Source organism: Microtus ochrogaster, chromosome 4 (genome assembly GCF_000317375.1).
Source record: "Microtus ochrogaster isolate Prairie Vole_2 chromosome 4, MicOch1.0, whole genome shotgun sequence".
Lineage (NCBI taxonomy): Eukaryota > Metazoa > Chordata > Mammalia > Rodentia > Cricetidae > Microtus > Microtus ochrogaster.
The window spans coordinates 32,713,166-32,738,494 of NC_022011.1; the positions used below are offsets into that span (position 1 = coordinate 32,713,166).

The 25,329-nt window shown below is 48.6% G+C and overlaps 3 protein-coding genes across 3 annotated transcripts in view; 1 reads left to right on the forward strand and 2 right to left on the reverse strand.

The window, feature by feature from the left end:
- Window positions 1-3,225: 3,225 nt before the first annotated feature.
- Window positions 3,226-8,395, reverse strand: Exoc8 (exocyst complex component 8). Its single transcript, XM_005345885.2, has one exon. It carries the CDS (start codon window positions 8,241-8,243, stop codon window positions 6,093-6,095), a length of 2,151 nt encoding a protein of 716 aa, XP_005345942.1. The 5' UTR covers window positions 8,244-8,395; the 3' UTR covers window positions 3,226-6,092.
- Window positions 8,396-8,445: 50 nt separating this feature from the next.
- Sprtn (SprT-like N-terminal domain) lies at window positions 8,446-16,537 on the forward strand. The gene is made up of 5 exons (XM_005345886.3): window positions 8,446-9,000; window positions 9,662-9,761; window positions 10,527-10,655; window positions 12,035-12,302; window positions 13,096-16,537. The coding sequence occupies exons 1-5, from the start codon at window positions 8,780-8,782 to the stop codon at window positions 13,863-13,865; spliced, it is 1,488 nt and encodes a 495-aa protein (XP_005345943.1). The 5' UTR covers window positions 8,446-8,779; the 3' UTR covers window positions 13,866-16,537.
- Window positions 16,538-19,737: 3,200 nt separating this feature from the next.
- The window catches only part of Egln1 (egl-9 family hypoxia inducible factor 1), a 39,924-nt gene continuing 34,332 nt past the window's right edge, over window positions 19,738-25,329 (reverse strand). The window contains exons 4-6 of the mRNA XM_005346703.1: window positions 24,601-24,737; window positions 23,006-23,073; window positions 19,738-21,956 (exon numbers count right to left, since the gene is read on the reverse strand). Of these exons, the coding sequence (XP_005346760.1) occupies window positions 21,898-21,956; window positions 23,006-23,073; window positions 24,601-24,737 (264 nt within the window). The 3' untranslated portion in view covers window positions 19,738-21,897. The remainder of the gene's footprint in view (window positions 21,957-23,005; window positions 23,074-24,600; window positions 24,738-25,329) is intronic.

Below are 25,329 nucleotides of genomic sequence, written 5' to 3' on the forward strand. Positions count from 1 at the left end.
TTCTTGGAAAGCAGAGCTCAGGCCCCCATTCACTGCCATGCGGTTTCCCACACATGCTCCATCTTCAGGCCAGCATGTGACGGATTGTACAGCAGAAGCTTTGGCCCTTCAGCTGTGCAGAAATAGGCTGAGGAGGGGACCCAGGTGAGTGTTCACAGCCCAGCCTGGAGCTGGGAGCATGAGCATGAGAGTTCTCTCCTGAGCTTCATGCGGGTCCCAGTCAAAACACAGGTGTATTAAGGACATTGTGTATGGTTACCTGTGGGCTGTGTGTGTTCGTGTCTAGACTTAGGTCATATCTTTAAGACATTTTGGTTTAGATCAGCAGATCTTCCAAACTCTAAAAAGCAGCCCAGTTCAGTGCTCTTTGTCAGAGTATTCAATAACTTGTTCTTATTGAACAACAAAAAAATCACCTTTAGATTGGACACACTTTCTTCCATCGTAAGCATTTTGGATAAGGGACACAACCTGTACCTTACATTTCTACCTTAATTAAGTTGACTCAAGCACAAATTCAACAGAAGTGTATAATAAACTATCTAGTTTAAATTTTATACCCAGTAGTCTCATGAACAAGTTGAACTAAGCGAAGTGTGAACAACAAAGAGATGTTTACATGATGTGCCATGAATATACGTGGAGAGAGGAGGAGTTTGAAGCGAGACAGGACAGCTCTGCAAGTTAGTCCCTCTGGAAGTGACCTGTAACCCCAGCATTGGTGGAACTGTATCAGGGAGTGGGGCTGGGTAATAGAGGAAAAGACTATGGGTGTGTGCAGAGAGGATCATGGCCTCACATAGGCCCTTGGGGGCTGCCAGAGCAGAAAGCAGGATCTGCGGAATGCATCTAGCCTTGAATTCCTTGTACTCTGAGAGCTGAAGTCCAAGATGAAGGTGCATCCACAACAGGTTCACCTTGGCTTTGGACATGACTGCTAACTCTCCATGAGACTCGGGAGAAAGTAGGCTGGACATGGTGGTACCTGCTGTATTCCCAGCAGGATTCTCATCATGAGGAGCTCTCCCTCAGTATATGAATCTAGGCTACAGCTCAATCATCTGGGATAGGCATTTTAATGTAAGAACCAAGGAGGGTCACTGAGAAGCCCAGTATGGTCCTTTTTCCTAATTCCCCAGTGCCTACGACAGACAGGCCCTATGGCAACATTTGCTGCTTTGAGAAGCCTAGAGGGGATTCCCGCATGTTGAAATGAGCAGGGCCATTGAACAGTGGTCCTGGCAGTGGACTCTGGTTGGGCAGATTACAGGTCCATCAGCCACTGTCAGCTGCCACACCTAAGCACACTCTTCTGACCTGAGCTGAGCTGAGCTGTTCACCAGCCAGGTGCTGGCCTTGAACTCACCAGGTGGCTGAAGATGAATGAGCTTCAGGTCCTCCTGACTCTACCTCAGTGGTGAGAGAGACTACAAGCACGCACCACCATGCTGGTTTATACAGTGCTTCTGCAGTGCTAGAGATTGAACTCGGACCGTTGTGCACACTAGGCAAGCACTGTACTACACTTTATCCCGGGCTCAAAAAGGTACCTCCAGGAAAATGGTGTGGAAAATTGAAGTCAGCCAGCACACTACGTTTACTAGATCCTTCGGTGGCAAGACCAAGCAGAAGAGACAGACTGTGGGCATCTAGCATCGTGGTTCCTGCATAAAAACAGTGGCCAGAGGGACTTAGACCTACAGTGCCTTATCTGTGGCACAGTCAGGTCTGCCACCAGAGACTGAAAGGCCAGTAGAAGCACTGCTATTGGAATCTCTAGCTTACAATACATGGGTTAATGTAAATAACAAAAAGGGGACTGTTTGGCACAGCAACACCTAGAAATAGATTATATACATATATCATCTCCTCCCCCCGCCCCCCCCTCTCGACAGGGTTTTTACATTGTCATCACTGTCCTGAATTCACTGCTGGCCTCGAACTCAGAGATCTATCTGCCTGCCTCTACCTCCTAGCTGGGATTAAAGGGATGCACCTGACCTTTTTTTCAGGCAGGGTTTCACTGGGTAGCCGTGATTAGCCAGAGATTCCCTTGCCACTGCCTCCTGAATGCTGGGATTAAAAATGTGTGCCATCACATCCAACTCAGTATATTTTCAAGTCACAAACCCGTGACGCTAACAAGATTACAGAAAATGAAGTCATGATTTGTTAACTGTGGACACTATGCTGTCACAGAAAACCCCCGGGAAGTACAGCTACAGTGAGATGCTTTGAAACACTTGTGTGAATAAAGCCAGGTAATTGAATTCTGGGGGTGGTGCACATAGCGCTTGCCAGGGTCGCCTAGCAGACTGTCAGGCGTTCGACATGGGTGAGGACCCTGCTGCTCTCTGCAGTCTCTTCAGGTCTCTTCCAGACATGCCCATGGTACACGCTTCCCTTTTTTTTCATACCTGTATTTGCCAGGAGTTTCATGAGAAACTGCCACAGTATTCCTGCGGTCCACAGCCATTTTTAACGTTGTCCTATTTTTAAGCATAGGACAGGCAACGTGAAGCACAGCGTTTGATCCTTTAACTCTATAGTGGCTTTCTTATTTCCCACCCACTGTTGTGATATTTACCTCAGTCAGTGATCCACAGGTACTTGGCTCTTAAAATTCTCATTTGTACATCTGAAATTTCCCACTCAAGGATAGCCTAAAAACCTTGGGCTTTCTAGGACCCTGGGTGTTGCTTTAAGTACTTGCTTAGCATAAGGCCCTGGGCTTGATCTCCAGCACCCTCAAGACTTAAACTATTTATTCTCAATTCTGACAGTATGCACAATACTTAAAATCTAGTTCTCTGTCCTCTCCATGTAAATAAAAACAAGAATATTGAATAAAGTCAGGCAGTGGTGGCACATGCCTTTAATCCCAGCACTTGGGAGGCAGAGGCAGGTGGATCTCTGTGAGTTTGAAGCCAGCCTGGTCTACAGATTGAGTTCCAGGAGAGGTTCCAAAGCTACAGAGAAACCCTGTCTTGAAAAACCTAAAAAAAAAAAATACTGAATAAACATAAATAGACAGGTGGTGGCTGGCTGCACACATTTTACAATCCCAGCACTCTGGAGGCAGAGACAGGAGGATCTCTGAGCTCAATACCAGCATGGTCTACAAAGACAGTTCTAAGCCTGCCAGGGCTAGAGCAAGATCCTGTTATCAAAATAAGTGCAGACAAATAACCAAATAGAATGTTACAGTAGCAATTCTATCCGGTGTGAAAACATTGTAAAGCTTTATTTTATCAGTTTAGAAAATGTCATTTTACAGCATATCGAAGTATACAGCAATGCTGTCATCTTCAACAGCAAGCCCCAGCTTCCAATCCTAGCTGAGAATCAAGGTGCAGGAGGAAAGTGCTGGGAATCTATCGACAGGCAGCATCTTGAACAGAAAGGGCTTGGAGCACTTAAGTGTCAGGAGGCTTTCATCAGAGACTAAATTCCAACCTTAATTAATCCCACTGTAATTCCTGATCTATGCAGTTAGTGTTGAACCAAACAAGAAAAGGTAATTAATGTTCAAGTGGGGAGTCAGAACGAATGCCACCGTCACTGTGCCAGTGCTTTAGAACTTGCTTGGTGTCTGGCACCCAAGGTAGATCCAGTCAGCTTCCCAGGAACACAGACTTGCCAGACTCCCTCTACTATACTGAGGAACACATTGGCCCATTCTTAGCAGAATAAAATTCTCTACTTCCATTTCCATAGATTTATTATAAGGGGAAACACAGTCATTCTTACAGCTCTCTGCACAGCTTTCCATTCCCCAGAACCCAGTGCTGTATTCACACACAACATTCCATATATCAGACTTCAGGAGGCACCAAATAATCACCACAACCACACAATTCTATGAAATTCAAATTTCCAATGATCTTAAATTAGTATTTTTGTTTGGCTGGGAATCAGTTATGGTCATGTTAAAAAAAAAAACCCTATGCTCAGCAGAGTGGTACAAGCCTTTAATCCTGGCACTTAGGAGGCAGAGGCAGGAAGATTTCTGAGTTCAAGGTCAACCTGGTCTACATCGAGAGTTCCAAGACATCCAGGACTACATAGAAAAACCCTGTTTAAAAAAAAAAAAATCTTAACATAGAAAAAAGTAATCAGCAATGGTGATTTCCAACTTTTTAAGTACGTAGAGCTAAAAAAATAAAAATAAAAAATGTTGGTCTGGTCTGAAATGAGTTAACTAAGCCAAGGAGTTTTATAGCCCTAAATCACTGCAGAAACCATTTAAGGTTTTTGGGTTTTTTCTTGATTTTATTTATTTATTATGTATACAGTGTTCTGGCTGTATGTGGTCAAACATGCCAGAAGAGGGCAGCAGATCTCATTATGGATGGTTGTGAGCCACCATGTGGTTGCTGGGAATTGAACTCAGGACGTCTAAAAGAAATGCCAGTGCTCTTAACCTCTGAGTCATCTCTCCAGCCCTACCATTTAAGGTTTTACACAATTTTATGTCTTAACACTATCTTTTGTATTCAGAAGAGAAATAACCCTTAGAAGCAGTGGTATAAGAACAGCATCATGAACATAAGCCACAGGTGGAAGCTGTGGTAAGCAGGTCTTGGAAAACACTTTCTACTAGAGGAACATCAGATATCAGCATAGAGCAGAGCATTCTACAAGCCTAGCTTCCACCCTCCTACACTTTCCTTTACTGAACAATCTGAAATAACCTGCAGTTCTCCTAAAAGTTGTTTTTTTGTTGCTTTTGAGGCAGGGTCTTTCTACAGAGCCCTGCCTGTCCTGGAGTTCACCTTGTTGACCCGGCTGGCTTTGAATACACACACCTGCCTCTTGCTTCCAGTGCAGCGATTAAAAGCATCAGCATTCCTGGCTCTTGTGTTTTAAAGTGCAACACAGCATTGGAGGGGTCACAAAAGGTCCCTTCCTTGTGCTTGAGGCATATCTATATCTCCTCAATTATCCACTAAGTTACAAAACAAACAAAAAAAAGGGACACCCATCAGGGCAGAGGATGTGGTCAGTGGGTAGAGTGCTTGCCTGGTATGCACAAAGCCCTGGGTTTCCCAACATGGCATAAACTGGGCATGGTGGTACACACCTGTAACCCCAGCCCTTGGGAAGTGGAGTTAGATTTAGAAATTCAGGGTCTTCCTTGGGTACAAAACCAGCCCATGACATGAGCCTGGGCTGAAACCTATCTCAAGAAAACAAATCTCTGCTCAAAGCAGGCATTCTTTAACAGTGAGTTTGCATTACTTTTCTAACTCCTCATCTACACAGACCTTGAACTACCAGTAAATATTCAAAAGGAGCTCTGCATTCACCTTAAATCTCAGTGGCTCCTAAACCAGGCTGGGGCCCACAGCAGCCTGCAGCCACTCACCCACGGCCAGGCTTCTTGGGGTGGGCCTTTCCCTTCCTGAACATGGCAAAGGCACTGTAGCAGCAAATTCATTGGTCTGGAATATGTTAAAAATTCACCATAGTCCTTGTGATTCCCGGAAAGATGCACCCAAGCGAAATACTATGATGCTAATTAGCCATAGAACATACTATCTTTTGGATGTCTGCGGAGTTGTTTTATGAAGACTTCCATGTACCTATGAACACTGGAGGATCTGGTACCCACTTATCCAAATCTATCCCAAACCAGGTTTCCCAACTCCTGTCTTCTCTCCAAATGGATTAGTTTAAGGAATACATAAAGCCAATGCATTACATAGCACTGACCATTAAGAAGCTACAATTTTGCTGGGGTTTACATATTTTTCTAGGTGGCACAGAGTGCATTCATTGCTCCTGGATGTCCTATGGTGAGAAGTGTGTTTCAAGTCGGAGGGTAATCTGAAATGCCGTGGTGTGACCATGCATTCCTTAAGGAGTTAGTATGAAAGTGTGGCTTATGCTCTAATAATTCCAGTATTGGGGCACTTAACACATTTTCTTTTCTCCTTTGACTGTGTTTCTACGAGGGTACTGTGTACGCTGTTTTGACTCTGAGGAATGTGCTGACAAGTGTCATATAAATACAGATAGTGCACACACGTGCGCGCACACACACACACACACACACACACACACACACACACACACCCCAGACCAGGGACTCAGACCACAGAAGTGGTGCTCTCGGGATTCACCCGCAGGAGTCTGGATGCATTCCGCAGGTCCTGCAGCTGCTTGGCAGGCTTCCCCACACCTTCCTCAAACCTCCTCTCCACCACTGGGAGGACAGTTTCATAAAGGAAGGATGCATTCTGCCTGATGAAGGCCTTCTTCTCTGGGTCCTGCTCGCACCGCAGGCTGTAGTCCACGTGCTGCACGGCGACCAGGATGACTTCCACCAGACTCTCCAGGAGCACCATGTGTAGCTCTGGGAAGTACAGTTTCAACGCCTCCTCCAGGAAGCCCATGGTCTGCTTGGTGAAAGCCACCACCGTGTAGCTCAAGTTCACCCAGCAGTCATCTCCCGTGTACTGCTCGAAGTTACTGACCCCACAACTTCTCATCTCCTCTTTGAGCTTTCCCAGGGCCTCAGGGGTCATCAGGTTCATCCGGCGCCACATCTCCTCTGAGTTTCGGTGCTTGGTGGCTTCAATGATAATCTCCTTGTAACTGTGTAAGGCTCCCTGGATGTCCTTCACCAGCAGGGCATGGATGATGAAGGTGAGATCCAGCCCAATCTCTCCCAGCTGTTGGCAGTGCTCTTTGGCCACCTTCACACACTCGGCTGCAGTGGACAGGCTCTCCTTGCTGTCGAAAACCTGCTTGCTGAAAGCATCCACAAACATGCCCATTGCAGACCTTGCCCAGACCACGAACGCAGAGTAGCAGCCGCTGTCCGTGCCTGCAAAGTCTGTCTCAAATTCCCTTGCCGTCTCCAGCAGGCTGGTAAAGAAGACGTGGCAGAGCTTGTGGATGTAGAGCAGGGTGGCGCCCTCGATCCGAAGCTGGCGGATGGCAGTGTGCACGGCTGCTGCCCTGTTCCTCAGAAACAGCTCACAGGCCTTCGTGCACTGGCCCAGCCGGATCAGCTGCGACACTGCCCTGCGAGTCGCCTTTGGGCCGCCTCTCAGAGAGCGATCCGGGGAGAGCTCAAACACCAGCACGTCGGTGAGCTGCCGCACTCTTTCATCCACTTTGGCCCTCAGCTCTTTCACAGGAGGTGGGCTGGGCTTATCTTCCAGGTAGTGATTCAGTTTGTCCAGCAAGTCCACGGCGCCCTCGAAGTCCCTCTGCGCAATACAGACATCTAGGTCTTCGGGCAACTCCTGGATCCACTCCATGGAGAGGTCTACCTTTTCCTCCTCTACCTCAGGGGGGACCAGTTCTTCATCATCCTCGTCCTCAAACGGGTTGCCGCTCTTGGAAGTGACCGGTGGCGGCGCGCGGGGGGCCGCGGCCTCCTCCTGCTCCCTCCTCCTCTTATCGCTGAGCGCCCTCTTGGTTTCCTCCAGCACTTCCAGCCACTCGCGTTTAATCTTGGCATTTTCCGCCTGAAAGATGCGGCTCTCGGGGAACATGAGCAGCTTGAACATGTCCTTCATGGGCGGGTTGTCCTTGACGTTGACCACCGCCAGGCGGTCCAGCGGGTAGAGCGCGTTGTAGCGGTACATGCCCCGCCGCTGCGGTAGCCAGGTGGCCACCAGCAGACAGTCGTTCATGAGGAAGCCGTGCACGCGCTGCAGCTGGGCCATGTGGTCCGCCTCGTACTCCACCAAGTCCCCGTTGTACACCAGGTACTGGCCCGGCGTCTCCAGCAGGTCCCTGCAGCCCTCGACCTTCTCCAGCAGCGTGGTGAGTGTGCGTTGCTTGCCTTCCTCGCCCGCGCCGGGGCCGTCGCGGGGACCGGCCGCCGAGCCGGGCAGGAAGCCTGCCTGGGCCGCCCCGCGCTCCCGGGGCCCCGCGCCCGCCGGGTCCTCAGCCGCGGAGGCGCCCGCGGCGGCGGCGGGCAGCAGGGCCAGCGGGATGCTCTCCAGGCTGCTCTTCTGCTCCGTCAGCAGGTGGCTCAGCTGGTACATCTCGCTCTCCAGGTACGAGATCTCGCGCGCCGTCTCGATGAACTGCCGGTAGTTCTGGTAGACATTGCGCTTCAGGTTCTGCGCCGTCTCCTCCGCCAGCGCCTGCACGCGCTGCCGGTGTTCCTGCAGGTCGCGGTCGCCGTCCGACTGCTGCGATAGCTGCTTCACGTACAGCCGCGCCTCGAAGCCCCCCGACTCCAGCTGCCTCCGCAGGCGGCTCGCCCCGCTGTCCGACATGGCTGCTCCCCTTCCTGCGCCCGCCGCCCGCCGTCGCTGTCACTCGCCGCTCCCGGGCCCCACCCGAGTCCCACAGAGAAGACGGCGGAGGAAGCGGGGCGGGGGCGACACCCGAACGCCTGCGCCGGAGCTGAGCGTCGCATTGCGCCTGTGCGAGAGGCGAGGCTCTCCTCCTGCGCCTGCGCGTGGGGCGGAGGGCCGGCGGAACGCCAGCGCGCAAACGGCCACGCCTTAAGGCGCGTGCGCGAAGGAGCCAGTGCGGAAGTCAGAGGCGGCTCGGACGCGCAGTAGACCTGACGTGAGACGCCGGACGTCAGGAGCCTTCAGGAGGCAGCCGGCTGGCTTCCCTCAGCCGTCCCTAGCCCGAGCCCCGCGTTCCTAAGCCGGTGTTCGCGGAACGACGCGAAGCCGCTTCCTCCGAGGCGTTCGAGGCGAACCGGCGCGCGCCCGACCACCAGCCCCGGAGCTCTCGCGAGACCCGTGCGCCGCGCGAGCAGTACCGGCGTCTCCTCAGTAGCCTGGGCGGGAGTAGCGCGATGGACGAGGACCTGGTGGTAGCGCTGCGGCTGCAGCAGGAGTGGGACGTGCAGGTGGCGCGGCGCGCGGCGGCGCGGGAGCCCGTGTCGTTGGTGGACGCGTCCTGGGAGCTGGTGGACCCCACCCCGGACCTGCAGGCGCTCTTCTTGCAGTTTAACGACCGCTTCTTCTGGGGGCAGCTGGAGGCGGTGGAAGTGAAGTGGAGTGTGCGCATGACACTGTGAGTGCGCCCCACGAACGGCTCCGAACGTCGGGGGAGGGCGAGGCGGCGGCGTTGTTGGTGGTGTCCCCCGCCTCGCGGCGGACGGAGACGTGCCTGCGCTCCAGAGCCGGCCGGGTTTAACGGCCCCCGGTGCTGTCCCAGCGGGATCCCCTTGCCACCCGTTGAATCAGAGAAGCCCCAGTTGAGCTAGCAATCTGCCCCTCTCCTCCAGCGTCCTGTACCCTAGAAAGCGGCGTGCGGTAGAGCAGGGGAAGATGTAGTGTAGCTGTCACTTCACACCAACCCTGTGCCCCTGCCGACGCGGTGGCTAAACTGTTCCCTGCTAATCATTGCCTGTGTGGGGCTGACTGGGTGACAGTGGGTGAGGGCGAGCAAGTGTTACTGCCTGCAGCCAAGTGTTCCCCTAAGGAAAGCCATCTGCCTTTAGGGACGGTTCGTGTGCGGTTTTTCGTTTTGTTCGTTTGTTTTTGAGACAGGGCCCCACTACGCATCCCGTCTGGCCTGGAACTTAGGACATCTGCCTGCCTCTGCCTCCATAGTGCTGGGATTACGGGCGTATTCCGCCAGGGCAGGCTAGTGTTTACTTTTGATCAGTCTCCTCTGACTCTCCAAACAGTGGATTTGGTGAACCTAATCCATTGTTGTGATTGCTTTCCAGGTGTGCTGGGATCTGCACCTATGAAGGAAGAGGCGGAATGTGCTCCATCCGTCTCAGTGAACCCCTTCTAAAACTGAGACCCAGAAAGGACCTTGTAGAGGTATTCTTTGATAAGCCTGGTTCTCAGCTCAGTGGTTCAGAGGGATTTGTTTGGGTTTTGTTTGTTTTTGGTTTTTGTTTGTTTGGTTGGTGAAGACAAGATCTTAATGATAGCCCAGGCTGGTTTTCCCTGGCCAGGATATTTTGTTAATTTTTAAGAGGCAGTCTCTGTTACCCAGGTTGGCCATGGTTTTATGTGCTTTTGTTGCTTGCTTCAGCCTCCTCAGCAAGCTGGCATGCATGTACCCTGATATTTTTTAGGGGGGTGATGCTGCCAAGCTGGTCTCAAGTTCCCGATCCTCTAACCTTGTGTGCTGGGATCACAGGCAGACAGCATTTTGTGCCCAGCGTATACTTTGTACCCATTTAGTCCTGGGCTGTTTGTTCTTTTGGTATTGGCATTTCCATGCTGGCGTCAGGAGTCCCTTGTGTTCAGAATTCAGAGCCCGTGAGAATAATGTTGCTGAGTTGTCAGAATCCTCTTTTGATATTGCTTACAGTGGGTTTCTCTATCAGAATTGTAAAGTTTTTATGTGGTTGGAGTCATCAACCGTCAGTGTTGGAGTTGGTACATAGATAAGTAGGCCTTTTTGAGCAAGTGTAATTCCTTGAAAGAAATTGTTCACTGGGATCTGCAGAGCTTGGAATATACAAAGTTTTGTGTACTTAGGCCTACAGATGGCTAAGACTCCTAAATTAAGAAAGAAAATGCATTTTCATCTTCAGACATGACCTAGAAAATTAATTTGCTGGTTTTCTGTTTCAGACTCTTTTGCACGAAATGATACACGCCTACTTATTTGTCACTAATAATGATAAAGACCGGGAAGGACATGGCCCGGAGTTCTGTAAACATATGCATCGCATTAACCAACTGACAGGCGCCAACATAACGGTATGGTGAGCTGCACATGTTCTGGGAGCAGGGGAGACAGTAAACCAGTTTAACCTCAAACTCACAATTCTCACTTAGCTTCCTAAGCACTGGGGTTATAGGTTTGTGCCCCCAAGCAGCAGCCATTCAGAGTTACCATGCTTAGATTCATTCTGTAAACTGAAGATTTTCATCCTTGAACAAGAGTTCTACAGAGGGCTGTAGCGATGACTGCTCTTCCAAAGGACCCGGCACCCACATGGCAGCTCACAACTGTCTGTAATTCTAAGATCTGACACCCTCACACAGACATGCATGCAGGCAAAAGACTAATGCAAATAAATAATACATTTTTTTGAAAAAGGACCCTACAGAGATGAATGGGCTTGTCTAGGCCCTATGGGTAGAATGGCCACAGATGGCTCCAGCAACTCCAGATCAGCATCTTAGAGGAGCGTCTCCCACATCTGTGACAGGCCCTCATTGGATGTTCTTTGAGTTCTGACAGTGTAGTATTGGAGGAGCTACCACAGCCAAGACTGAGGTGTGCCCTCCCTACACTGGTGACCCTGCTTGTACTGCAGAACTCTTCTGGAACTGTCTGTTGCCATGGAAATGAGGTGACAATAGCGCTGCTGTTGGGGGCCTTGAGCAAGGGTGTGGAGTGTATTAGCACAGCTTGAGCACTGAATACTGTGCTGTGGGAATTTTTAGTTTTCTGTCGGAAGAATCAGGCTGTTGGCCCAGCCCTTTAGCAGTTTATATTGTTTCTAGGAATTTATGCTTAAGGAAATGTGTATGCTTTCTTCTGAGAGAGAAATTCCTCCCAGTTGGTCCCAACTCTTTTTCTCCTTGCTACAGACTTGTTACAGTGCTGTAGTAAACCACTTTTCGGTCTCAGATTTTGATAATGTTCAATCTCTGAAACAGTTAGCATTCATAGATGGGCTTTATGGTTATTTCCCCCAACACACCAAAATCAATATCTCTCTCTCTCTCTCTCTCTCTCTCTCTCTTTTGGTTTTTCGAGACAGGGTTTCTCTGTAGCTTTGGAGCCTGTCCTGGAACTAGCTCTTGTAGACCAGGCTGGCCTCGAACAGAGATCCGCCTGCCTCTGCTTCCCGAGTTCTGGGATTAAAGGCGTGCGCCACCACTGCCTGGCTCAAAATTTCTCATTTTATATGCTGTTATCTATGTACATTAGGAAGTTGTATATTATCTGATGTGTCCCTTTAAAGTGAACTTTTGAAAAGAAACTAAATACAGTAGCTGTCTTTCACAAAATAGAAATGCCTGAGAAGTGGAATATTTAATAAACACACACATACACAAAGACTTCTTGGGTAGCCCTGTAGAGGGCTAACTTGTGTCTTGACTGCTGGCCATTCCCCTCTGCCCAGGTCTACCACACTTTCCATGACGAAGTGGATGAGTATCGTCGGCACTGGTGGCGCTGCAATGGGCCCTGCCAGCACAAACAGCCCTACTATGGCTATGTGAAGCGTGCGACCAACAGGGCACCCTCTGCCCACGACTACTGGTGGGCTGACCACCAGAAAACTTGTGGAGGCACTTTCATAAAAATCAAGGAGCCAGAGAACTATTCAAAGAAAAGTAGAGGAAAGGCAAAACCAGGCAAGCAGCAAGCATCAGCAGTGGAGAACAAAGGTATCTCTCCATCTCACCTCCCATCTCTGTAACCCTGGCTAGTGCATGGACAGTGCTGCCTGTTGGGGAGCCAGGTTAAGGTTGCAAGGCTGTTCTTTTCAGGTATAAAGAATACAGAGTGGTGATGGGAAAGTGTGGCTTGCTCTGTGTGGAAGGGAGGAAAGGAGAACCGGTCTCCATCTACAGTATCTGAGGGAAAGTCCAAGGCAAATGACTGTCAGATTGAAAACAGTAACTGAATTAACATCACCCAGACTGTGAGTCCTGACTAAGCCAGCCCTTCCTATCTTAGTGGCTTCTGCCAAGGTGTCCGGGGAGGATGGGAAAGGATTCTGGCATGCATTTGTCCATGTTGTCCTTAGGAGTTGCTCCTTTCCTGAGAAGCTCTGAGGAGGCCAGGAGTCACTGAAGTTGATGCTTCCCCTTGCAAGGGTATCAGTTTGGGGTCCCCTCAAGAGCCAAGCTGTAGTTCCTAATCTGAAATGCTGAGAAGTCAGGGGACTGGAGAACTGGTGCGAGGGACTGAATCTTTGGGAAGCTGGGTGAGTAGGGAACAGATTAGAGAAATCTGAGCACTGGGAACATTCCTTAGTTCCTATTTATAATTTCTTCATCTTTGCTGTTCTTAGTGCAAGGCTCTGACTAATGAAGTTTGCCTTCTCTTGTCAATGGGTGACTATTGCACAGATCTAAGTTAGAACAAAATAGTCCTTCAGTTTAGATAATTACCATTTGCTCAGTGTTTGTCTTGTGGCAATATGCCGAAGAAGAGTCTTGTCTGCTTCTTTTGCAGACAAGCCGCTCATCCCATTCAGTGGCAAAGGGTATGTTCTTGGACAGACAAGCACTTGCCCTTCACCTGGCAAACTGAGCACTTCATACGTGGTTAATGAAGCCAAAGGTCTCTCAAGTCAAGACCATTCAGCAAGTGGCCTGAGAATCGATTCCAACGCCGAGGTGAAATGTGAGCAGAATGGTTTCCCAAGTAAAAAGCCTCATCTGGTCTCCCCTGTCCCCACTGCCAGTCACCAGAGTGTCCTGAGCAGCTACTTCCCCAGAGTCTCTGTTGCCAACCAAAAGGCTTTCAGAAATGTGAATGGATCCCCAGTTAAGAGTGGGGTCACTGGGGACTGCACCAGGCATCCAGCCTCATCCGGTTCTCAGAGAAAGGTTCCACCTTCCAGAGCATCCCTGAGAAATGCCTCCAAAGCTGTGGCCTCAGCGTCAGCAACTGTAGCGTCTGTGATTGTGACATCCGCAGCCGTACCCCAAGAGGAGAGTGGGTCTGAAGACCAGTTCCCAAACAAGCGGCCCCGGTTGGAGGACAGGACTGCTTTGGATAATATCATGAAGGAGCAGACGCAGAGTGGTGGTGGTGATCCTCAGAATAGCCCACGGCCCACAGCCGCCAGCACAGTTGGGAACTCAGGCAGCTCATGCACTCAGCGACGGCTGGTCAACTGCCCCGTCTGTCAGAGTGTAGTTTTGGAGTCGCAGATTAATGAGCACTTGGACTGCTGCCTGGAAGGCAACAAAACCAATCTCCGACCTCGAAGAGTCTGAAATGCAGTGGGTCCCACGCCATCTGTTGACTTTTGGTGGTGAAGGACCGTGGGTTACAGTCTGACTTGTTACACCAGCAGCGTTCTAGTTTATGTACAATTAGTGACTGTAGTGTGCATCTCCATCCGGGTATGTGTGGTGCTATGTCCCTGTAGTCCCAGGTACTCAGAAAGCTGAGATGGGAACATCCTTAAGCCCTTGACTCTGGGTAATGTAGGGAGCCACTGTCTCAGAATGTGTCAAAGTGCTCTGTTCACCCATGCCTTACCTGGACTTTGGCTCAGTTTGTCCAGTATCAATGTATGGTTTTAGGTACTTTTGTTTTCTCTTGAAGGTTTTAGAGAATTATTTTTTATTTGTATAGTCTCAAGACAGTCTTATCAGGAGTCCTGACCGTTGAATACTTTTAATATCAAGGTCTATTCCTTGAATTTATGTTAATTATGACGTCAGATTCTCTGTCCGGACAGTATGAGGCGTAGTAGTTGTTCTCAAAGTACTCAGAGCTCTTCTTTTTTTTTCAAAGTCATAGCAGTTGGATAAGCTTTCTATATTTTAAGAGAATTTACTTTCTATATAAAGGTGGAAGTGAATTTTAAAGACTTCTATTTTTAGTAAGTTATATTTTAAGTATAATATATAATATATAAAATCTGTCCCAGCTTTACTAAAAAGTGGCTGCAGATTTTTTAAGACCCTCCTGGATTGAAGTTTTTCTAGCTCATGACAGCTCGTGTTTAAAATCCCAGCATTTGGGAGGCTGAGGCAAGGAGATAGCTGTGGGGTTTAAAACCAGCTTGGGCTTAAGTTCCAATCTGGGCTATAGTAAGACCATGTCTCAAAAACAAAACAAAACAAAAACATTTCTTTTTTCCCATCCCATCTTTGTCAAGAAGTGGCAGCAAATTTTAGAGTAGATAAAGAATATATAGTACAGTTATTTTGGAATGTTAGAACGGTTACTCAGTTCTGCAGGCCATATTTGATAGGGACTTAAGTGAATGGTTAATTAAAACCTGGTGCTAAAAAGTAGCTGATGGATAACATCTCACAAAGCTGCCTAATTCCCTGGAGAGCAGGGAAATGTCTGGATGCAGCACTGTGAACCCTGTGCCAATGTGAGAAGCAAATGCACCGTTGCCTGAGCACCGGGAAGTTCCTGCATCTTTCCGTATTGAGCAGAGGGAACACAGATACCTGGCTCAGTTGTCTCATGGCTGTTCCTCCACCTTGTGGACTCTGGTACAAGGTCATTATACATTGTAAGGTGCACAAATGATGGAGCATGTGGGTGAACCTGGTTTGCCTGGTGTTCCACTGTATCTTTCTCCCTTACCTTCCTGGCGGGGATGGGGAAGTCCTATTGTGGTTGTGCCTTTATAGTGCTAGCCTCTCCATCCTCAAAGGTACAGTTTACCAGAGTGTGAAGGTAGTGTCTTTGTTACTATGTGTAGAAGTTATTTTTATTCCTATGTAGAATTTAAAGATACCAGAAGTTTTCTCCCCACCCCAGTATTATTGAACCATTGGAAGTATCCCAGTGCAGGGCTAAGTAATGCTGACAACACCCACTTAGGAGTGGAACTGGTCACAGGGTGTCTGTGTTCCGCTCTGCCAAACTCTGAATTCCTCCGCCAGTAGTGTACAAGTGTCAGCTTTTCAGCATTCTTGACAGGATCTTTAGCCTGTCAGATTGGATAACAAGTTTTGATGTTTCTTAAAGCATGAAGTTAAATAGTATTAAATGTTTATAGATAAATGGCTACTAAAGTTTTGTTTGAATATATGCCACATTTTCACCAATTTAATAGGTTGTAGGCAATTAAATATTTTTTTTTCAGCCACACTGCATAAAACCCTAGGGCTATGAAGTAAATGAGGTGCAGTTCATGCCCTTTCAGGAGCTATTTCCTCAGTGAGGAAAGATGCAGATCAATCTCAGTGCACCGCATGACAGTGCTGGCATGGGGTTTCACCCTGGCAGTTTTTTAGTGAGTTGAGTTAGCTTGTTAAAGAAGGGAAAGGGCCTTAATAGGTAGGGGGTAGCTGGGCACATCCTGTGGGACCAGCTTTTGAGGTGGAGTGTGGGTCGGTGGCAGGAGAAGTGCACACAGACAGACCATCCAGCATAAGAGTGGGGATACATCTGCTTTTCTTCCAGGCATCTGTGCAGTGCCCAGGTGACACGGCAGGAGGGAAAGAGGAGGAGCTGGGCATAGCACGTACCCAGCTTCAGTCGGGAGGCAACATCAGGTTCTGAAATGCTGGAGAGAAAAGAGCCCACACTTGGAAAAGATTTGCCCCTAAGAATAGTTGTCCCTGTATCCGTCATTCTTATTTACATCTATCAGTAAGACATGCTCCATTTTGTTCCTATTCTCCCTTTGGAAGCAAATTTCTAACCTCTCAGTGGAGCTCAAGTTGGTTCAGCTCCCCACTGTAGGGCCATAGCCGTAGGTTCTGTTTCTATATAAACTTTCTTTACCTCCCAGTTCATGCTGGTTAACAAAGCAACATGAGAAACCGTGTTTGGCTTTGGCCAACTGTGTACACACATCCTAACTGGGATCTGAGGTAAATGGGAAACACTAAAACCTTATCCTATTTCATTGTTCCAAAGCTCTAAGATTGTATTTTTTAAAAACTTTACAGAATTTAAAAATAAATGAGAATGTTTTGATGTAAAGCAGTTGATGTCTTTCTGATTTGATTTTTAGGAGCTGAGGGTGGAAGTGGTTCCGTATCTGTATCTGGTTGAGTGCTCTACCACTGATGTGCATCCCCAGCCTGATGTGCTCTCTTAAGATCGCCTAGGCGGGCTACCCTGGCTGCACCACCACAGCTATGCTGTTATCATCTGGGCTTTCTTCCCCTTTCCTTGATACAGAATATTAGTCCACACTCAGTTTGGGTTATAATCTCCATAGACTAGAGAAGATAGCCGTGGTCAGTAAAATGATACAAAGTAAAAGGTTAGATCAGTTGGGAAGCTGTCTATGGCAAGTACCCCTTCCTGAATGTGCACTCTGCAGAGCAGACATCAGAGGCTGGGGATGTCATCTCATCAAACCAGGGCGCCCAGCACGCACGGGAATCAGATCACACATTTGCTGTCTTGGCTCTCAGCCTTGCTGTAGATAATAAGCCCAAGATGTTTAGATGAAATTCATTTCAAAGCTGGCTACTTGAAGCCTTGGAAAATTTCTTTTCAACCCCTAATCTTTACCGATCCTATATTTTTTACACATTTTATGTGGTGTGTGTGCACGCGTGCATGCATGCACTCAAGAGAACAACTTTAAGAGTCAGACGTCTTATTAAAGGTTTAAGATAGTTTTTTGTTTTTTAGTTTCTCGACAGGTTTCTCTGTAGCTTTGGGCGTGTGCCACCACTGCCTGGCTTAAGGTAGATTTCTTTTGTGTATGTATATTATGTTAAATAATCCATCAAGTGGTACACATCTTTAATACCAGCATACAGAGGCAAATGGATCTCTGAATTCCAAACCAGCCAGAGCTACACAGACCCGTCTCAGAAACTAAGTTCATAAATACATAAATATAACCTCTTATGCAAACAAACAAGGTCAAGAATGTAATCCCAGCACCCAGGCAGAAGGACTACTACATGGTTTGGTCTCAGAGTGAGAACCTGTCTCAAAAAAACCTGCAACCAACATCTGGTTTCCTTTGTGTAAAATAACCTGGACCCACAGTGACTTGTTAACTGCTCCATGGGGCCAGAAGTAGAAGATGGGAGGGTGGCTCCTCCGCACACTGGACAAGCCATCCGTCCTGATGCTGCTGGGGCCACAGAGCACCATAAGCTCAGCACAGCTGTCTGTGTTCCCTGCTCTCTTGTACTTCTGGGCTGCATTTCTACTTCATTGTGTTTTCATTTGAATCCAGCCTTCCCTGGACATCTCAAGCCTTTCTTTTTTTAAGGGAGAACTTTCTCATGCCACAGCATGTGTGTTGGAGGGCAACTTGCAGGAGTCAGTTCTCTCCTACCACATGGGTTTAAGAAGAGAACTTGGGTCAGGACACTTGACAACTCTTTCCAATCTTCTTGTTTCTGTTCCTGGAAAGGATGACCTACCCCTGCCCCTATCTTTCTTTCCTTTTAGGTTGCTTAGTTTGAGATTGGGATTCCACCATGTGAATCCAGTTGCCTTGAACTCCCAAGTCTGTTGCAGTAATTGTAGGAGTGTCCCACAGAGCTGGACATGGTTCCCTAATTTCACGTTTTATCCAAGAAAATGCTCATTTGACTGCATTTAGGTTTTCTCATGGTTTTTTATGTTTTTTAAACTTTATTTAATTTTATGCATGAGTACTCCACATGTACACCTGCATGTCAGAAGAGGGCATCAGATCCTGTTGTAGATGGTCATGAGCCACCATGTGGGTGCTGGGAATTGAACTCAGGACCTCTGGAAGAGCAGCCGGTGCTCTTAACCGCTGAGCCATCTCTTCAGCCCCTCTCATGTTTTATAGTTAAGAATTTTTACCAACTGCAGCCAAATCTCAACTTTCGTTCTTTCCTTTGGAAAGGCTTGGTTTTCCTTGTCTTGCAAACATAGTGGGGCTTTGGGCTGATTGATCCCCTTCAGTACTTGCCTCAGAGGTGAAGAAAAGTTGGTTCCCAGAAAAGAACACGGCAGAATTAAACTCAAGTGCTACCCTGTCCCCAGTGCAGCAGGAGCACCAGAAGAAAGCAGAGACTGCCACCAGACGAGGGGTGTGATTTCACCAGGGCTGAGAAAAGCCACAGGCTGATGCAAGCAAGCTATGAAACTGTAGAGCCCAGGGATAAGAATATTCTAGAGCCTTTGACAGGCTTCCCAGGATCCACATACAAGAACAATACTTTCCAGTGCAGTGTGGATTCCTGTACCGGGCTGAGTTGTGGGCCTGAGAGCATCTATCTGCCCACTGTGGGTACCAGGAGTTGGGGACATGGAGTCTAAGAAACAGGAATCCAAACAGTGAGGTCCACTGAGTCCAAGGAGCCAGGTGGGCGGGCTCAGGTTTCTAGCTACAGAACCCAGGCAGAAGGCAAGACACTGAGAGGATTAAAAGCTATCCCAGGCAGGATTGGCTTTTAATCACAGGACTAGGACAGGACTAGGGAGGCTAAGCAGGACTGTTGGACACCAGCCTGGACAACAGCCAAGACCCTGTCTGAAAACTAAACAAGGTTCAGAAGGTTGCATCAGAACCAAAGAGACTTGACTGTTTCATTACATTAGCACACTGAGTCTTCATTTCTGTCTCACTCCTCTGCCCCACCCCACTGCAGACCCACTGCCTATTTCAGTAGTTTTCCAAATGTTCTAAAGGCCAGAACCTCAAACACCACGCTCGGCTGGTTACTGTGGAGCCCTGGTTAGCCAGGCGGGCCTCAGAGCGGCAGAGCTCTTCCTGCCGCTGCCTCTCACATGCTAGGATTAACCCGGCACCACACTATGTTCTCAGAGCTACAGTAATACTCTGGCCTAAGAACCCGTGTCTTTGCGTGTGGCCACAAATCAAAGGGTCATGTGCGTAGAGCTGCATACCAATGGCCCCACAGGTGAGTACCAAGCCCCTCCTTCAGCAGCACAGGGGTGCTGATGATGCATTCAACAGCTATGGTGTTTAAAGCAACTTGAAAGTCTACTGAGAAAAAGAACTCCAATACTGAGAAGGCGGGTGCAGCTCGCTGACCCTGTCTCCGCACCTGGAGCATCTCTACTGGCTGTTCTGTCACTTACAGAAGGTAATTGCTGTACGCTGTGGACTAGACAATAAGTAACTCACCAATGGGCCCAAGATGAAAGCCAAGACATGGTAATTGGCTTCAAACAGAAGAAAGCTGGAGGTGACAACAGTTAAGTTTTTTCAAGAACATTTATACATCTTTTTAATTAGATTCGCTTTACAAGCAATGTGAGAGGCTTTCATAGGAAACACCGTGTCCGAACCACATGAGTCTCTTTATGCAAATCCTGAAGTGCTATGCCTGTCATGGGTAAAGGTCTGTTCCCCAGCTGCTTCATGTGTTGGATAAATAGCATCTTAAAGCTTTCTCTTTAACCAGGATTAACACACAGAGGCCACAAATAGTTTTAAATAGAGCCCTTCTTCGTGCCACTAACATGAAACTGAGAGTTGAATGGGTATTAAGTGCATGGCTATCCTGATTGCCTGATCTTTTCACAGTGACCTCCAGGGAAGTACATACGCTTTCCAAAAGATACATAATTTAAGTTTTGTCTGGCAAGTCCACCCCATCCCCACCCCCACGCAGCAGAGTCTGGAACCTGGAACACTTGTAAAGGTCTGATACAAAGTATACCAGGGACTCCCACATTCAAAGGCTGCTGCTCCAATCAAACAGATCTTCTGTGACCAAATGCCAAACAGTTCCTCCCAACTCTGAAACATGGTGCTTCGGGGACAGGTGGCAAAACCTAGAGCTGGCCAGCTGACAGAGGCACTTGCTGGAAAGGTTGTCAGCGGTTATTGGGGCTGAAGGAAAGGATGTGGGACAGAACTGACTCCTGCCATGAGCCCCTCATACAAGCACAGTGCTGAGTAACCCCCAATCTACACTCGGCTTTACGTGATTTTTTTTTTCATGTTTTACATGAACAATAGCAATCTCTTAATAAGAATTACTGAGCTTTCCACAGAAAAGGTTTCTAACTGGATACAAACTACACAGCTAAGACTGGTGCAAGGTGAAATACACAGAAATAGTTCTGCATACACATATCTTGGCAAAGATCAAGGTCAGAGATAGAACACCCAAGGGACAAGGAGTTACACCGTATCTGTGCAAAGTCTGGCTTTCTAAGGGGACTGGAGAAGTGACAAGAGTCTGGCAGGCCTTTGTGGCTGTGCCACTGTCCCTCTTTTCTCTAAAAAGAGAAAAACCCATAAAACAAAGTGTCTGTATTCACACTTCTTTTGATTTCTAGGCTACACACACGTCTCTCATTAGTGGTTGTGAAAATGACTCTTAGTTGTCCAATGATGGATGACCACACTTGAGGCCACAACCACACACGTCCACGTGCCTGGGGCCACTGGGAGCTCTGCTGCAGCAGAACAAGGCTGTGACCTGGCAGGATCTGGAAGCACAGTCAAACTAAGAAGGAGCCACGGAGAAAGCTGCGGCCGTGAGGCACGACTGCTGGCAGGTCGGCCCTGAAGAGAAGACAGCCCTTTGTCTTGGGAACCCGAGTGGAGGAGGCTCGATAGAGTGTACTCAGTGCGGGTGGCTTAGCACTGGAACGTTAACTTACAGAACAAACCATTTCTCTGCGGCTTTCTCCTCCCAGCGCTCTCTAAGGTACTTGGTCTACAGTGGTGACCACCTACTGTTAGGTTTCTCTATCACCAAGGTCAGAGTGTCACAGCAGAGACCTTTACAAGTTCAAATTACTGTGAGACAGGCCAAGAAAAACCTCGTGGACGGCAGCTGGGACTCCACGCCCTTTCTTTCCTATCAGTCAAGAGGAAAGGAACCATCATTCACTGGCGACAGTCATCGTAGGAGGTCTTTAGGGCCAACTTTAATAGCATGAGGAGGCTTACAAAAATAGATTGATGTTATTTTCAGGAATAATACTGTAAATTTTTTTCTTAATTCAGTTTTGATAAATTGTACCTAATACAAAAATTCCCCGAATTCAAACTTGATATAAAAAAGAGAGATGAAATGAACTCAGTTAGATGACAGATCTGGCAAAATAGAAGAATGAAGAAAATCCTACATAGGGCCCTTGTTGTGTGTCCAGATGGGAAAGCCGCTCTCCTCAGACAGCATCTCCTCTTCAGTAAGCAGCCAAGTGCAGTCACAGATCTGGAGCCGACCCCACGGCACAGTCACAGCAGACGCAGCCCTCTGTTGGACGACACCTGGCCAAGTTGCCTGGCTCGCAGCTGGAACGCCAGCCAGGAGTCTCTGTTCATCCCATCCACGAGTCCACAGAAGGCAACCGAGCGCCGGTAGGTGAGTGGGTACTGCCGGACCTAAGGCCGTGCTAGACATCTTTGCTGACTGAATTAGGCTTATTGAGTTCAACCCTCACCCCCTTTTCACCTGCAAGGTAAAGAGAAGCATTCACTCATTAAGCACCAGAGCATCTGACTGCACCCCAAACATTTGAAGCAGTACCTCCTCATTTCTCCAGCATCCCATGAGGCCCACCCCACCAGCTGTTCCCACCGCCACTGTGGCAAGTGTACTGCTGTGCAGATCTTAGAGGGCAAGCAGAGACATCAGCAGAAACAGCACCTTTTACAAAGCCACCTGCCTATATGGCAGTGGAAAACCACAGAATGCACACGAACCATAGCTCTGAAGATACAGAGAAAGCGCACAGACATCCTATTTTTTTTAACCTTCTTACAAAAAGGCTAGGCTGAGTCTAGCTCCTTAGGGCTCAGGAGTGAGTCCTGTGACTGCTGGGCAGGCTTTCAGGTGGAAGAGTAAAGCAAAGGCAGGCAAGGGGTCCCAGGACACACGGGGACAGGACAAGTGCATGACCTGCACGCAAAAAAAAAAGCTGGCACCTGGGACCCACACACCTGTCTTCTGGGCTGGGAGAACATTTAGTTCACCTCTTCTGTGCTGGCCACACATTCTTTTAGAGGTAGATAGGAAAGAAGGGGCCAGGCGATGGTGGTGCACGCCTTTAATCCCAGCACTCAAGGCAAGGGCAGGCGGTTCTCTCTGAGTTCAAGGCCAGCCTGGTCTAAAAAAGCTAGTTCTAGGACAGGCCCCAAAATTACAGAGACCCTGTCTCAAAAGAAGAAAGAAAAAGAAAACGAAAGAGAAAAAAAAAGAAGTGATATTCACTTATCTAAGGGAGAAGGGAAGGGGACTAGGTAACCCAAAGAGCACTAAGTAGTAGCTCGAGGCTCTAAAGGCCATCACAGAAAAGCTCAGTTTGTGTTTGAGTAACTCACACTTGCCTCAAGCTTTTCTTAAGTTTTGGACAACTCAGCAGATAAGAATAAAGACTAATAATTAGAGAAGTCCTTTTTAAAGTAAGGGAATTAAGGAATCTGGAAAAACATTCCTGGCCTATGGCTTTGGAAAACACCATCCCCAACTGTTCAGACAGAGCCTGCCCCAGCTGTGTTTACCTGTTAGATATTTTACTTTAGCTCTTGCTCGCTCATCTGCATCAAAATACCAAACAGTTATTGCGTACCTAAAAGGAAATTTAACACAGGGTCAGAAAGGTCCCTGGGAAGAGAGTGCGCCTTAGAATTTGTAATGCCCAAAACATCCTCAGACCGATGTGTGTACCAGGCAAGCATGGTCTGCCCATCCTGCAGAGGAGCTGCAGCATCCAAGGGAGGCTCACAGCCTCTCCACACTCACCCCGCCTACATGGTCAGAAACAGATAAAAGAGGGGAGGGCGCCCCAGAGGAAGGACAGTGACTGGGACAAAGAAACCCAGGCCGGCCATCTACCACCCCTGGCTCTGTGTCACTGAGGAGAGTTAAGCCACATGAAGAAACTTCCAGGATTCCTACCTAGAAAGTTACGCTGGATTTGGCTGAACCTTTTTCTGAAAAATCTCCCCTAGCCGGACTACTTTATCCCACAAACAAGTGTGGTATGACAGTCTGTTCAGAGATAAAAGCACACGACAGCGCTTGCGATGTGAACAGCAGAGTCAGGGGAGACACTGGAGCGTGTGCTTCAGGCCATTAGTTCCACACTGACCTGAGGTAAGACTGTGTAGATCCAGGCCAGAGTTCATGGGAAAACTAACAGCCCAAATACACAGCTGTGGAGTCAGATGCAGGGTTGAGCCAGAGGCACCTGTGGCTGAAGCGCATGTCCTCATCTACCGGCCAGTGGCTAACCCACTCTGCCTAGGCTCCACCCGTTCCTACCACAGCCTCCTCCAGGACACAGGGCTGTACAGGTTCTTCTGAAGCTCTCTTGCCCAAGTCCCAGGCTGCCAGTTAACTGCCAACTAGAATTCTGATGTCTGACCAACTCCTCCCAGGGCCCTCAGAGCTGCCTTCTGCACACCCACCTCTGTCTCCTGACTTGGATAATCTACACTCTGCCTGGGCTATACGGACCAAGCTGGACTCTGGCCTATTCTCTGGCTCCACGGTCTCTCTCCTGACTGTACCGCTGGCTTCCTATGTGCCATGCCTGGTCCCCAGGTTTCTTGTCAGGGTATCTATGACATCAGGCTCCACCACGGCAGCTGCTACCCGCTGTGAATCCATGATGGAAGCACAACTAGCAGCAGGAGAGGAAGGACACCGTGGGATGGCAGGCACGCACAGTCCACGGCAGCAGCAGGTGTGCAGCGCTCCTACAGCTACAGAGAGCTCTTCCCGGTGTGACCGCACATGGAAACTTCCCTGTCTGTCTCCTCCCTTGTGCTCTCAGGAGTACCTTTCCATTTTTCAAAAAGCTTCCCTTTTCCTTTTTTACTTTCCTAAAAGTGACACAGAAGCAGGCAGTGTTGGCAGGTGCGCCGTGCCTCAGAGGGAGGAGGAGGTCCAGTCCTGTTCCACCTCAAGCAAAGAGCAACTTTGAGAAGACCAACATCCTCAGGACCACGTGTGAGTGAGCACACGAGGAAGACCATCAAAGCAGAGGGCCTGGACAGCAGGCAGGATGCTCCCCAGAAACGTTTAGGTTCACCCTTCGACTCACCCCTGCCCTGCCACACTGTCAACCAACTTTCCATGAACAGAACACTACCTTGTAGCATATGCTGGTTGTACTTCGTGAGGGTTGCGTCGGTCAGACCAGAAAAACAGCAGTCTATCAAATTTGGGTTCAATGTCAGCAAACTGGGCTTTGCCTTCTGGGAAAATTCGAAGTATACCTCCACTTACCTGGGAAAAGAGAGTATGTCAGTATAAGCCATCAAGAATGGGGCCAGGTTAAGTTGGGGGGCGGGGAGTTAAGTGACTTGAAATGCTTAGCTGGATTACTAGTGAATACAATTATGCTAATTAACAAGGCGGGACTCCGTGTCCAACACTAATGCATGGAAAAATGCCTTTTTGTTGTAAGCACTTGAAGCAGATAAATATACAAAACCTCCAAACCTGCTTCAGAGTTTTGAAAATCAGTGAGCGTTTCTATTCACGCTGACGACACTAAGCCACTTTGCTGAGTGGCTTCCCCAGTGAAATGGTTGGTCCGTCCCATTGTATAAACAACCATCTGCTTTGATTTTCCACAGACACTGAATACGCACATGAACTTAAGCCCTGAATTTATCTTTTAATCTACGTCTGTGTGTACTGTGGAAGGGGAGGACAGCCGTCTGTGTGTACTGTGGGGGGGAGGACAGCCGTCTGTGTACTGTGAGAGGGGAGGACAGCCGTCTGTGTGTACTGGGGGGGGAGGACAGCCGTCTGTGTGTACTGTGGGGGGGAGGACAGCCGTCTGTGTACTGTGAGAGGGGAGGACAGCCGTCTG

Excerpts from the sequence above, each read along its gene's own strand:
- Exoc8 (XM_005345885.2), bottom strand. The coding sequence starts at position 8,243 with ATGTCGGACAGCGGGGCGAGCCGCCTGCGGAGGCAGCTGGAGTCGGGG.
- Sprtn (XM_005345886.3), top strand. The coding sequence starts at position 8,780 with ATGGACGAGGACCTGGTGGTAGCGCTGCGGCTGCAGCAGGAGTGGGAC. Across the intron at positions 9,001-9,661 it reads TGGAGTGTGCGCATGACACT|GTGTGCTGGGATCTGCACCT; the intron begins GTGAGTGCGCCC and ends ATTGCTTTCCAG. Across the intron at positions 12,303-13,095 it reads ATCAGCAGTGGAGAACAAAG|ACAAGCCGCTCATCCCATTC; the intron begins GTATCTCTCCAT and ends CTTCTTTTGCAG.